The sequence below is a fragment of the Scyliorhinus canicula genome, chromosome 14 (assembly GCF_902713615.1).
Source record: "Scyliorhinus canicula chromosome 14, sScyCan1.1, whole genome shotgun sequence".
Lineage (NCBI taxonomy): Eukaryota > Metazoa > Chordata > Chondrichthyes > Carcharhiniformes > Scyliorhinidae > Scyliorhinus > Scyliorhinus canicula.
In genome coordinates this window covers 55,811,632-55,825,220 of record NC_052159.1, presented here as the reverse complement: position 1 = coordinate 55,825,220, position 13,589 = coordinate 55,811,632, and the positions used below count along the sequence as shown (strand labels likewise).

The following is a 13,589-nucleotide window of genomic DNA, read 5'->3' as shown; positions in this document are numbered from 1 at the left end:
GGAGAGAGTTATCCATACTTGGGAATTCAGGTGGCACGGAGATGGGAGCAGTTCCATAAATTTAATCTGGCCCAGTTCGTTGGGTAAGCGAAGGAAGACTTTCAGAGCAGGGACATGCTCTCGTTGTCACTGGCAGGGAGGGTACAGACTGTAAAGATGAGGGATCTCCCGAGATTTATGTTTGTTTTCCAGTGTCTCCCTATTTTTAGACCAAAGGTCTTTTTAAAACGGGTTAATGAGGTGATCTCTGGGTCTGTATGGCAGGTAAAACTCCCCGAGTGGGGGGAGTGCTGTTGGAGCAGAGCCGGGCTTCTACCACCACAGGGGATACAGGACAAGGTAGTTTCAAAACCGAGAGTGGGGGAAGGGACGGTCTCGGAAATTTATAAAGAGCTGATGGAGTGGGAGGGAACCCAGATAAGGGAGGTAAAGTGTAAGTGGGAAGATGATCTAGGTAAGGAGATAGTGGCAGGTCTGTGGGAGGATGCTCTCAGTAGAGTCAACGCGTTCTCATCATGTGCCAGGCTCAGCCTGATACAATTCAAGGTGGTTCACCGGGCACACATGACGGTGGCCCGGATGAGCAGGTTTTTGGGGTAGAGGACAGGTGTGTGAGGTGTGCAGGAAAACCCGCAAATCATGTCCACATGTTTTGGGCATGTCCGAAGCTTACGGGATTCTGGCAGGGGTTTACAGACGTCATGTCCACGATGCTAAAAACATGGGGGGCACCGAGTCCAGAGGTGGCGATCTTTGTAGTGTCGGATGACCAGGGAGTCCAGGCGGCAAGAGATGCTGACATTTTGGCCTTTTCCCCCTTGGTAGCCTGGAGACGGATCTTATTAGAGGGACTCGGAGCCCCCGAAATTGGGGGTATGGGTTAGCGACATAGCTTGAGAAAATCAAATTTGGAGAGGAGGTGGCAGCCGGATATCGACTTCTTCAGGGAAAACTAAACTGTTAGCAGATACAATAAGTAGGGGGGGTTAGGGAAAAGGGGAGCAGGGGGAGTTAGCTTAGTTTAGTTTAGTTCAACTTAGGCGGGGTCAGCAAGACGCGATGAAGGGACTTGGGGATTGTGTGTATAAGCTATGTTGGCGGGGTATGGTTGTTGGTTGGGGGGGTTACGCACTGAATTATGTTTACATTTGTATTTGTATCTTCTGTTGTTATAAAACTATAAATGCCTTAATAAAATGTTTGTTAAAAAAACTTACTGAGAGCCTCTCTACAGAGCAGGATCCATTTTACATTCAAGGTAAAAAAAAAACCAAATCAGTGATAAAGCATTAATCTTTTCCCTCCTATCTCCCAACCATCCAATTTCCTTCATTCCTCTTTGAATGAAGGTATTCATTGCCTGCTGGGATACAATTTATTGGGACTCGGGCACCCTCCAGTACCTTGTTGAAAAAGCTGTTCAGACTGAATGCTTACAGGTTATAAACTGCAGGGAATTTCAGAGCCAGGTCTAATCTTGTCTTCACTCAATATCTTCATGAATTATTTCCAGCAAGTTGATTTTGACTGGCAATCTGAAATACATATCCTTAATTGCAACCCTCATACCACCCCATCAACCCAGATTCGATCCTGGCCCTGGGTCACTGTCCGATTGGAGTTTTCACATTCTCCTCGTGTTTGCGTGGGTTTCACCCCCACAGCCCAAATGATGTACAGGGTAGGTGGATTGGCCACACTAAATTGCCACTTAATTGCAGGAAATTAATTGGGTACTTTAAATTAAAAAATAATGCCACCCCATCAACTCTGTACAGCAGGTTTCAATCTGTATAGCTCAGCTACTGACTGCCGTAACCAGTCAAGCCATTGGAGGGGCCATTTTCTTTCAACATTTTTGTTTTGCAAACTCCTCTGACTAGTATGCCATGATGTCAAACTATTTAAAGCAAAGAACGTTTTATATAAAATAGTTTTCTCTCTTCAGAACAAGTACCTGCCACGCAAAAAAATACAGCAAAGCTCTTTGGTTGTGTCATTTACTATATAGGAAAACATACTTTATTAATACCCAAACTATATTGGCAATATTCAGATCATTTTGAATTGGCCAGTCGATGGATTTTTCTGTTCTATAGAAAACAATTTTGCTGAAAACTTGCAATTTTGAAACCAGAAAACCACTAGAAATGTGTCAGTCCAGTGTCAGAAGATAAAGGCAAAACATGCTACAGTAAAGTAAAAAATACTCACTACTTCTTCCAGGGCAGCACTCCGTCCAAAAGAGCAGGTGAGATGTGTGAGGCAGTTTATGAAAGAAGAAAATAATTCACTTGGAATGGCAGTTAAGATACTGCGTGGGAATTCTGAAATCAAGTTGCTCAAAACACTGGAAATTCCCACCGCTTCAGAATCCTCTATTTCTATTCTAGAAAATTAAATGGACTAGAAGTTACTACCGCAAAACATGAACACAAAATAATCAAAAACATAAAATACCAATTTTAAAAATCAGTTAGTTTGATTTATATTTGCAGTTATTGTTTTGAGATCACAGAAGCAAATTACTTCTTAATTATTCTGTAAAGATACAAAAATGTGATTCATCTTGCTGCTTTCTAACTTCTAAACATACCCATTAATCATATTGAGCAATCCTTCAATAAAATGAGCCAGGTAATCAACCTGCGCTCTCTCATCAGGAAATATACGTCCATGGATGGAGGCCAGCTGTGCCAGGCATTGCAAGGAGTCCTGGGCCATGTCGGAATCTTCTCTGATTTTACGATGTACCTAGAAGAAAATAAAGTCTTAACTTTCAGTATGTATATAAGTTTGGGCAAAAGAGATTTATTAGTCTTTCTTGAGTTTTCTCATCTAGATCACAGCAGATAAAAATCAATGCAATGCCGGGAAAGTTATTGCTCACTGAATAATTTTTTTCACAGTCATAAGAAAAAAGGAAAGTTGTTCTTTGACCAGAGACCCATTATTTAGCATTCAACTAACAGTAAATTGTCAGACTCCAACCAAAAATCTGCAAAACACTGGCTTATGATACATTTAAAATGTAACCTCTCGATCTGCTTGCTACATATGAATATCAATAGATAGTGACATACAAAGTTCAAATTCACAAAGGAATACAATGATCGAAATTATGTAAAACGAAACATACTAAACTTGGCAATTACATGATCTTGGTATAAGACCAGATTTGTGTGTTTCATGACTGAACTTTGCAAGTCAGCATTTTTTTAAAAAACCAACAGATACGCCTTTTTGAAAAAAAATCTATGTCTCCTTGTCCATTTGTCGCACATCAGAATACAGCCCAAATAAATCTAAATTGAGCAAAGGAAGAGAATAGGGAGCGAAGAGTTTATTTAATGACATCTTAGTTTTGAGAACTGAAAATAATACTTATGAATTGCCACTACAAAATACTAGAGTAGTTACAGTCAAGCCATCAGTAGGTTGTTGATTTTAGTGTGCCTGTTCAGTCAGTATAAATTGCTGACAAATTGCAAACAGTTTTGGCAAGTAAGCATCGACATCTGTTTTTAGCATTAATATACCAAGGATAAGAAATTAAAGTAGTCTTAAACTACTGGCATATTGACCATAATAAAAAATGTTAAATGTACTGAAATTACAGATCATTTTTACTGCATTACCAGGAAATATAAATCCAACAAAAATATTAAAGCAAGACAGATAATGCAGTGCATTCAAAGGAGATAACATCCCTATCCATTAGTCAACTACAGGACCAGACTGATAAGCCATCTATAGCAGGCAACTTTGTTCCTGAAATTACAACACTCCATCTGAAAAATAGGCTTTATGTGGGATCACATGATGAAGCACAATTAGTTTCATCCATGTAAAAATGGCACAGTTCACTGTCAATCATAACTTACAATGTGCTATATTTTCGTTCTTGCAGTGAACACAAGTGATGCAATGACTTAACAAAAAGCCCAACCAACCACTGGAAGTTTGAATTTAGTGCTTCCTACTTACTGAACAGGAGGTCACGTGTGGTGCATGAGGTAGCAGCCCTGCCTCCGAGCCAGAAAGCTCTGGGTTTGAGGCCCCCTCCATGAGTTGATGGCCAAGGAAGGTGCAATCATAACACAGCCAACAGGTTAAGTAACAGACCTTTAAATTCTTCCATCACATGCCAATGGCAGGCGGCAAGAGTGGGAGAGGTCCCTGGTCATCCATGTGATTGAAAGAAAGCTGGAGCCTCTACCATCAGCATACTTAGCTCCAGACTATCTATACATGAAAACGTGAATGTTGCTACAGTACCATAAGCTCCCTAGATTAACTGTAATTCATCACCACTCGTATTGAATCAATGCAAGACCCTGTTCTTCAACCAAGAGTTGCAATAGCTAAATATTTTAGGCCTTTTGCTATCCATATTTCCCTCAAGCACTCCATTAAACCATAAGCTATAGGAGCTCAACGGGCAAGACAAACCAAAAGCTGTAACTGTGAAGGCCACCGGATTCGGATTTACCAGGACATTGGAGCAGACCTGGCCAAGCACCGAGACAAATTTAATAGGGTAAAGGCTGCGTTGTACAAAAACGGTGTAAATTTTGTGGTGCTGTACCCATCCAAGCTCTGGGTCATGTTCCAAGGCAGGGAGCACATCTTCATGGCCCCGCGGGCAAGGACAAGTTTGTCTCAGAGAACGGTCTGAAGAAACGACAGCAGGGACAGCAATGAAGAGCCCATAGGAAGGAGACTCTTAATGTTTACTTTCTACTTTCTGTACTGCCAACTGTGAACCACCACCATATCAACCACTTTGCATGGGATTGTACTGCCATGTTCTGGGGACAAGAGGGGAAAGAGAGGAAGGTAGGAAGGTTGGGAGGGGGGGGGGCACCACACTAGCACCGGGAAGTATGCAGGCGAGAGAGCCCGGGTCGCATCTCCCGCAAGGGGGGAAGCGCCTGGCGGTGATTGGAGGGCGGGGGTGGGGGCAGACATCGGGAAAAGGGGAGCAGCTAGGGGAAGAAACAGAAGAAATTGAAAGGGGGGTAGGCAGCTACATGGTGGGAGGGAGAAACCACCACAAGGGAAATACAGATAAAGAAAGATTGAGGGCATTAGGCTGGCTACAACGGGCCACACGAGGTGACTTACAACAAAATGGCGCTGCAAGCAACCACTATGGAGGGTCCCTGAACAAAGGGAAACCCCCGGAGTGTAGGGGCTCACCGACATGGCGTACTCACAGCTGGCGACCACGTTGGGTATCCCTGGACAAAGGGAAACTCCGGAGCAGGGAGATCCGGCCTCATGGTGAGAACAGCATCCGTGGCATCTTGGACGGTCCCCTAACAAAGGGCAACCCCCGGAGTGCAGGGGCCGAGAGGCGGGGGAGAAAAAGAATAGTCACCTGGAGCGTCAGGGGACCTAATGGCCCAGTGAAAAGATCCAGAGTCTTCGCTCACCTGAAAAGTATGAAAGCTGACATAGCCTTTCTCCACTAGACGCACCTGAGGGAGAAGGACTGATTGCGGGTCAGGAAGGGCTGGGTGGGATAGACCTACCATTCCTGCTACGGGACAAGGACCAGGTGGGGTAGCCATACCGTTAAATAAGAGGACGCCATTTATAATGACAAGGACATGTATGGACCCAGAGGGTCGGTACATCATGGTCAGCGGTGTCCTGGATGGGGCACCGGTAGTTCTGGTAAATGTGTACATTCCCAACTGGGACGGCACAGAATTTATAAAGAAGACCATGGCGGAAATCCCCGACATAGACTAGAGTTCTCCTTCTTCCCCCAAGTACATAACGTTTATTCTCTGATTGACTTCTTTGTAGTGGGGAAAATCGGTGCTTCCAGGGTTAGAAAGAGCGGAATATTCCACGATTGTAATCTCCGACCAGGCTCCACACTATACGGATGTGAGTTTAGAAATGGGCCATGCCCAATGCACCTCCCTTGGAGATTGGATTCGGCCCTCCTGGATGACAAGGCCTTCTGCGAGAAAATATCACAGGCCATAGATGAGTGCATTACTAATAACCAGAATGGGGATGTCTCACCCTCCACGTTCTGGGAGGCACTGAAGTCTGTGATCAAGGGAGAAATTATAGTTTACAAAGCACGAAGAGACAGGGATGAGAGGGTGGCTGGCAACAGCTAGTTGACTCCATACTGGAGGTAGACCGGCAATACTTTGAGGCCCTGACCGCAGAGCTCCTGGCGGAGAGGAAAAAGCTACATATGAACTTTTGACTTGCTCTCCACAAGGAAAGGAGTGCACCAACTCTGCCAGGCACGGGGGACCCTGTATGAACACAGAGGCAAGGCCAGCCGACTGCTGGCTCAACAGTTGAGAAAGCAGACAGCCACAAGGGAAATAGCCCAGATTAGGAACAGGAAAGGCAACTCAGTAGCAGAGCTGGATAAGGTCAATGAGGCATTCAAGACTTTCTACTGTACAAGCCCACAACAGGGAACTTGAGGATAAAGCAGTTCCTCGATGGACCGGAAATGCCAGTCATGGGGGAGGATAGGAGACAGGGCCAGAAACCACCACTAGAACTGGGAGAAATCATGGAGAGTATCAGCTCCATACAGGCGGGGAAGGCTCTGGGACCAGACAGTTTCCTGCCGACTTTTACCAAAGATCCACGACAGCATTGGCTCCACACCTGTGGGAGATGTTCACGGATTCACTGGCGAGGGGCACACTGCCGCCTACACTAACTGGCGAGGGGCATCCTGCCACATACACAAGCCTCAATTTCACTGATACCTAAGAAAGACAAAGACCCAACAGAATGTGGGTCCTACAGACACTTCTCGCTTCTAAATGCAAATGCAAAATTACTGGCCAAGATCCTAGCCAAAAGGTAGGAGGGCTGCGTACCAGAGGTGGTAGCAGAAGACCAGACGGGCTTTGGAAAGGGTAGACAGTGGACATCGAACATCAGGTGCCTGCTGAACGTGATCATGACCCCATCCGGAGAGAAAACACCAGAGGTGATCGTCTCTCTGGACGCTGAAAAGTTCTTTGACAAAGTCGAATGGAAGTACCTCATAGGAGGTACTGGAGCGGTTCGGGCTAAAAACGGTTCACTGCCTGGGTGAAACTCCTGTACAACGCTCCCACAGCATGCGTTCGGACAAATATGACAGCTCTAAGTACTTCCAGCTGCACAGAAGCACATGGCAGCAATGCCCGTTATCCCTGCTGTTGTTCGCTCTGGCGATTGAACCACTAGCGATCGAGCTCAGTGCAGCAAAGAACCGGAAAGAGTTCCGAAGAGAAGACAGAGAGCACAGTCTCGCTCTATGCAAATGACCTTTTCCTCTACATCTCGAACGAACAAAGCAGCATGGAAGGAATCATGGCTCTCTTGAAAGAGTTTGGAGCCTTCTCGGGCTACAAACTTAACCTGAGCAAAGTGAGGTCTTCTCAGTGAACCCATAAGGAGGGGCAGAGCTGGAAGGGTTGCCTTTTAAACATGCCTGACACATATTCCGCTACCTGGGGACCCAAATCGCTCATGACTGGGCAGGGATCCACAAATGGAACCTGACCAGCCTGACGAAGTAAAAAAGGACCTGCAGACCAACTGCGACAGCATTTCGGGCTCATCAAAATATCCAACAAGGCCTCCATCTGCAACAACCACAGGTTGACGCCAAAGATAATGGCCATCACCTTAAAAAGGTGGAAACAGGACATGGAGACACTGTCAGTTTGGTACTTTTACACCAACAACAGACTGGCAACGCTTGAGGAACTGACAGAAAAGTTCCAGCTGATTGGGGGTGGTGGTTGTGGTGGGGGAGACGGACAAACTGAGGTACCTACAGATCAGAAAATTCCGACAAAGGGAAACAGGAACGTATCCATGGCCACCACAACAATCATTGCAAAAGGATCTGCTGGGCACGGACATCCTAGGGAAAGGGAACTATGGTGTTATGTATGGGCGACTGCTGAGGGGGGCCAACACCCAACCCGACGAGACGAGTGAGAAGTGGGAGGAGGGCTTGGGGTTTGAAATAGGGTGGGGACTCTGGAGCAAAGCACTGCACAGGTCAACTCCAGCTCCATATTCGCAAGGCTGAGCCTAATGCAGCTAAACGTTTTATACAGAGCACACTTGACTAGAACCTGAATGAGCAGGTTCTTCCCGGAGTTGGAAGACAAATGCCAAGGAGGTGCAGCCAACCACGCCCACATGTTCTAGTATTGCCACAGACCTTTTGGGTTTTGGACAGCCTTCTTCGAGGCAATGTCCAAGGTGGTGTGAATGAGGGCGGAGCCTTGCCCAAGAATGGCAGTCTTCAAGGTATCAGAACATCCAGATCTCTTCGTGGGGAGGGGGGCTGAAGCCCTTGCCTTCCTAATTGCCCGCTGGAGACTCCTGCTCAGCTGGCGGTCAGCAGGGCCACTCAAAGCTGCAGACTGGCAGTCCGACCTAACGGAATATCTCCAAATGGAGAAAATTTAATTCGCCATCCGAGAGTCAGAGGAGGGATTCCACAAAACATGGGAGCCATTCACTTGATTGTTTCAAGACCTGTTTGCAGCCAACAACTAAGAAGTCAGAGAACAGGAGAGGATAGTCACGACCACAACAAGAAAAAGGGGAAGTGGGGGGGAGCAGGGGGACATAGAACCCAACCATGCCCAACAAAAGCATAAGAATCAGTATCACAGCAACATAACAAGAGCACGGTACAAATACAGATGAGGGAAGAAGCCAAGATAAATGACCAAGGGGCGGGGAGAGAGGGGAAACAGCCAAAACTACTGTGGGACGAAAAATTGAAAATCGTGACCACCACTGTAAATAATGCTAGAAGAAAAATAACGATGCATGTATGTAAATAACTGAAACCGGCCATGTAAATATTTTTCTTTATCCTGTCTCTTACTGTTTGTCCATGCTTATCCTCGTTTTGTATGCCACAAAAAACTCAATAAAAACATTTTAGAAAGGATAGAGACTTTAAATCAGTGACATCATCATAAAATTCTTTAATCCAGGCATCTGACAAGAGGTAAATCGCATACAATTTAGTTATTAAAAAATAACACAGCAAGGACCCCAAGACATTCCTCCAGAGAGATAGGCAATCAGGAGGTTTGGCTTTACTCAATTTATTATTTTACTATTGAGTAGCCAATATCAAGAAGATACAGTGGTGGATTCATGATCAGGGTTGCTAAAGGGGCAAATGGGGCGATTTCCTTTCAGAGTTCTAGCGTTAGTGCAATTCATTAGTAACCACATCACTGCCATTCTCTCCAGCAAGATTTTGCTTGAATCTGGTAGTGGTGTCCACCCGGAGAAACTGGAAGCAGTTCAGCGAGCACTTTAAACTTAGTTCCATGTCTTTGCTGGCCCCTATCTGCAATAATCACTTTTTTTTACCAGCGGGTGTGGACTCAACATGGGAGGGGATGGGTTTGAAGAGGTTTGGAGTCTTGCTTGTGAAGGAAGCTGTCGGAGAAATTTCAACTCCCTTGTTCCAATCTGTTTAGACACTTTCAGATTTGTGATTTTTCGTGCAAGGTTTTTCCCTCTTTCTCTTGGCACCACCCTCCTCCCTGTTGAAGAAAATGTTGTCTCTTGCCCGATCGGGTGGGGGATTATTTTGTGCACATACAGCCAGATCCTATCAGCAGCATTGGCTCCATTGAAAGAGGTAAAAGTGAAATGGAAAGGTGAACTGGGTCCTATTCTGGATGGTGAGCTATGTAGCAAGGCTCTCACAGGGTCAACTCCACAACTTCTTGTGCTTGGCTTAGTCTAATCAGTTCAAGGTGGAGCACAGGGCTCATCTGAGCAATGTGAGGACAAGTAGACTTTGCTCTGGGGTGGAAGGCAGGTGTGAGCGTCGTTTTCAGGGCCGGCTAGCCACACTCTCATGTTGTCCCAAGTTAGTAAGCTTGCAGATCTCTTTCTTCAACACCATGTCAGAGGTACTTAATGTCGATCTGATGCCATGTCCACTGGTAGCCATGATGTCCACTGGTGGCCATTTTCAGGGTATCAGACTCACCAATATTGCATACAGGGGTTAATAGCCCAGATCCACGTTTAGCTTGGGTGGAGGTATCCTACTCCGCCCAGTGCCTCGGTTTGGTTGGGTGACCTCGTCTTTCTTACATCTGGAGACGGCCCAACAACACCATTAGAGGGTCGGTAGAAGAGCTAAGATGGCAGCCGTTCATTCCCTTATTTAAAGAACTAGTCACCGTCAGTTGTTAAGGGGTTTAGTTGAATGTTGGGAGGTTAAGTTAATTTGTGACTTTGATTGCTTAACATGTTGTGTCATTGTAACTTGAATTATTTTATATTATTTTGTTTATAATGAAACATTTTCAATAAACATATATTTTTTTTAATAACACAGCAAGACCAGTGCAGCTAGATGGCGAGTGTTTCCTAGATTATATGTGACAGGAGGAGGTCACCACACAGACAGTAAGAGTTCAGGATATCAGATGGGTGGCCATCCCAAGGTTAGGAGGAACCCGGCAATGCAGGACTCTTTGGAGTCTATGCGAACTTAAAGTGGGTTAATTAATATTTTTAAGGCAGAGGTAGATAGAATCTTGTTAGGCAAGAGAATCATTGGTTATCAGAGATTGATGGGAGCATGTACTCGGACTGCTGGGAGTGAAGACACTTGAAGGAGCAATTCAGACCCTGGCATTAATGGGCATGGAACTGCATAGGAAGGAAAAACAAAAGAGGAGAAAATCAAACATTGAGAGATTTCATAAATGGACAGACAGGGATTCCTGGAAGCAGCATCATGAGTCCCACATGGCGCAATGTCTCCCTGGTGTCAGGTAAAGGATATGAACTATAAGTTGTGGCACACATCAGTACAGATGGAAAGGCGGGCAGGTATTGAGTCCTATGGACAGATTTTCAGGAGCTAAGGAGTAAGTTAAAAAATAGGACTTTTAAATAATTCTGCATTACTTCCACTGTTGCACACTGGCATGGTGCAAGAGGGAGGAGCTTTAGATTCAAGGGACATTGGGACCAGTTCTGATGCAGGGATTCAAAAGAGATGCATTGCACCTGACCCTCAGCAGGACTGGGAGCAGTGTCCTCACAAGGAGGTTCATTAGTCTGGTTGGGTAGGATTTAATCTAAATTAGCCGGGGGATAGAATCAGAGAATTTACAGGGCAGGAGGAGGCCATTCGGCTCATCGAGTCTTCACCAGCCCTTGGAAAGAGTGTTAGCCTTTGGCTGTTGTTTAGTAAAGAGACATGAGATCTGCTCCTTTTCCTAAACACCTTTATTTTTCTTTGAACACACTCAGCACCAAACTCTATCATCACATCATATGCCTCAAAGGCCACCTGTAGCCTCTTTACATATCAATGCCAATTATTGGATCAATGAGACATCTTATTGGAATGTTTCTTAACCCGTTCTTTAACAAAGAGCACCAGACCTAAGCCCACACCTCCACCCTATCCACATAACCCAGTAACCCGACCTAACCGTTTTGAACTCTTAAGGGCAATTTAGCATGGTCAATCCACCTAACCCGAACATCTTTGGACTTGGCAATAGCATACTGAAGTGAAAAAGATACATAATGTGAAATTGTTGGGGGGGGGGGGGGGGGGGGGGTACGGTGGAGCAGTGGTTAGCACTGCTGCCTCACGGCGCTGAGGACCTGGGTTCACTCCCGGCCCTGGGTCAGTGTGTGCGGAGTTTGCACATTCTTCCCATGTTTGCGGGGTTTCACCCCCACAACCCAAAGATGTGCAGGTTAGGTGGATTGGCCACGCTAAATTGTCCCTTAATTGGGGAAAAAAAATAATTTGGTACTCTAAATTTATTTTTTTAAATTTAAGATATGGGGTAGTAGTCTCATTGCATCATAATCAAAATTTTATGTTTAATAAATGTTTTTTTCATTGTTAAAACTAATTAACGGTCAGGTGACTTTGTTCCCCCATGTTTTATTAAAATTAAATTAAAGTTATGGTCTTTTGAGCCAGGGTTCCATTCTGGGATCTTCCCATCATAACAAAAAGAATGATCGGAAAAGTCAGGGAAGCAAAAAAAAAGAGACATGGCGTAGCAGGACTGATCACAAAGGTTAGTACAGTGTTGGAAAGAGAGTGCGCCCTCAAGGAGTCAAGGACGGAATCCATTTGGTTAAGAGTTGAGAAGCATGAGAGTATGTCCTCGTTTCTGGGTCTATTCTATATTCCTCCTCATTACCAGAGCAAGATAGAGCAGCAAATCTACAGGAAAATCACAAAAGATGTGCAAGTGAACACTTGGGCAAGTGTTCATTGTATAGCAAGGTTCATTGTATAGTAAGGTTAAAACTAGAAGAGCTAATTCCAGTGGGATGAGTAGGGATCTAGTCTGAGTAAAATGGAACCAGAGACCAAGAGGAAAAACTGTTATGGAACCAAGGTTCCTTGGACAACTAGGGAGACGGAACATGATGTAAGAAAGGGGGATCTTAGTGGTTAGCATAACCGCCTCACGGCGCTGAGGTCCCAGGTTATATCCCGGCTCTGGGTCACTGTCCGTGTGGAGTTTGCACATTCTCCCCGTGTCTGCGTGGGTTTCGCTCCCACAACCCAAAAATGTGCAGAGTAGGTGGATTGGCCACGCTAAATTGCCCCTTAATAGAAAAAATAATTGGGTACTCTAAATTTATTTTAAAAAAAAAGAAAGGGGGATCTACAATGCATGTCAAGAACAAGGTCAAATGCAACAGGTTGGGAGGAAAGAAGAAAGTGAGAAAGAATACGAGAATAGAATGGCTCTTAACATAAAAGGGAACCTAATTATCTTCTACTGGTATGTAAAGAGTAAGTGGGTACTTAGAGGTGGAATTTGTTAGGGACAAAGAAGGTGATATATTCTTGGAAGCACAGGGCAAGTCTAGAATACTTAATAAGTACTTTCTACAGTAGTCCCCCGTTATACCGCGCTCCGCGATATACGGCGGGGGGGCTTATGGACCCCAACTTACTTGACTCATTTTAAACTCTTTTTGAAACAGCACCTTTTTTAGCCGCGATGATTAGCCGCGATGATTAGACCGATTAGCAGCGATGATTACCCGCGATGATTAGACCGATTAGCAGCGATGATTACCCGCGATGATTACTGTAGAACGATTAGCCGCGATGAGTAGCCGCAACCGATTAGCCCGATTACCCAGCCATAAAAGGGATACCTTTTCCAGTACAGGTATCTTCGAGTTCAGTTACTGTCGTTCAAAATGTTTAAGCGCAAGTCTTACACAGTGAAGCAAAAGAAACATTTGATAGACCGGCTTCGAAACGGGGAAATGAAGGCAAAAATATCCAGAGAGACTGGTGTACCAGAGTCAACCCTCCGTGGGTGGGTGAAAGATGAGCCCAATTTAAGAACATATGTTGGGACAGTTTCTCAGAGTGAAGGGCTTTCCAGGAAAAAGGCAAGGAACGCTAGTGACATTAACTTGGAGAAGGCTGTGTTCACCTGGTTTGTCCAGGAACAGTCCGGTGGCACCCCACTATCTGGACCTATCATCAGGACTCAGGCTGAGAAGTTCCATCACCAGCTCCACCCAGAGGACAGCAA

General features: G+C 45.1%; 1 protein-coding gene across 2 annotated transcripts in view; it reads right to left on the bottom strand.

Moving 5' to 3' along the window:
* The window catches only part of xpo4 (exportin 4), a 134,316-nt gene that overhangs the window by 82,479 nt on the left and 38,248 nt on the right, over positions 1-13,589 (bottom strand). For both annotated transcript variants that reach the window (XM_038817869.1, XM_038817870.1), the window contains exons 7-8: positions 2,597-2,754; positions 2,215-2,389 (exon numbers count right to left, since the gene is read on the bottom strand). In XM_038817869.1, coding sequence (XP_038673797.1) covers positions 2,215-2,389; positions 2,597-2,754 — 333 coding nt within the window. The remainder of the gene's footprint in view (positions 1-2,214; positions 2,390-2,596; positions 2,755-13,589) is intronic.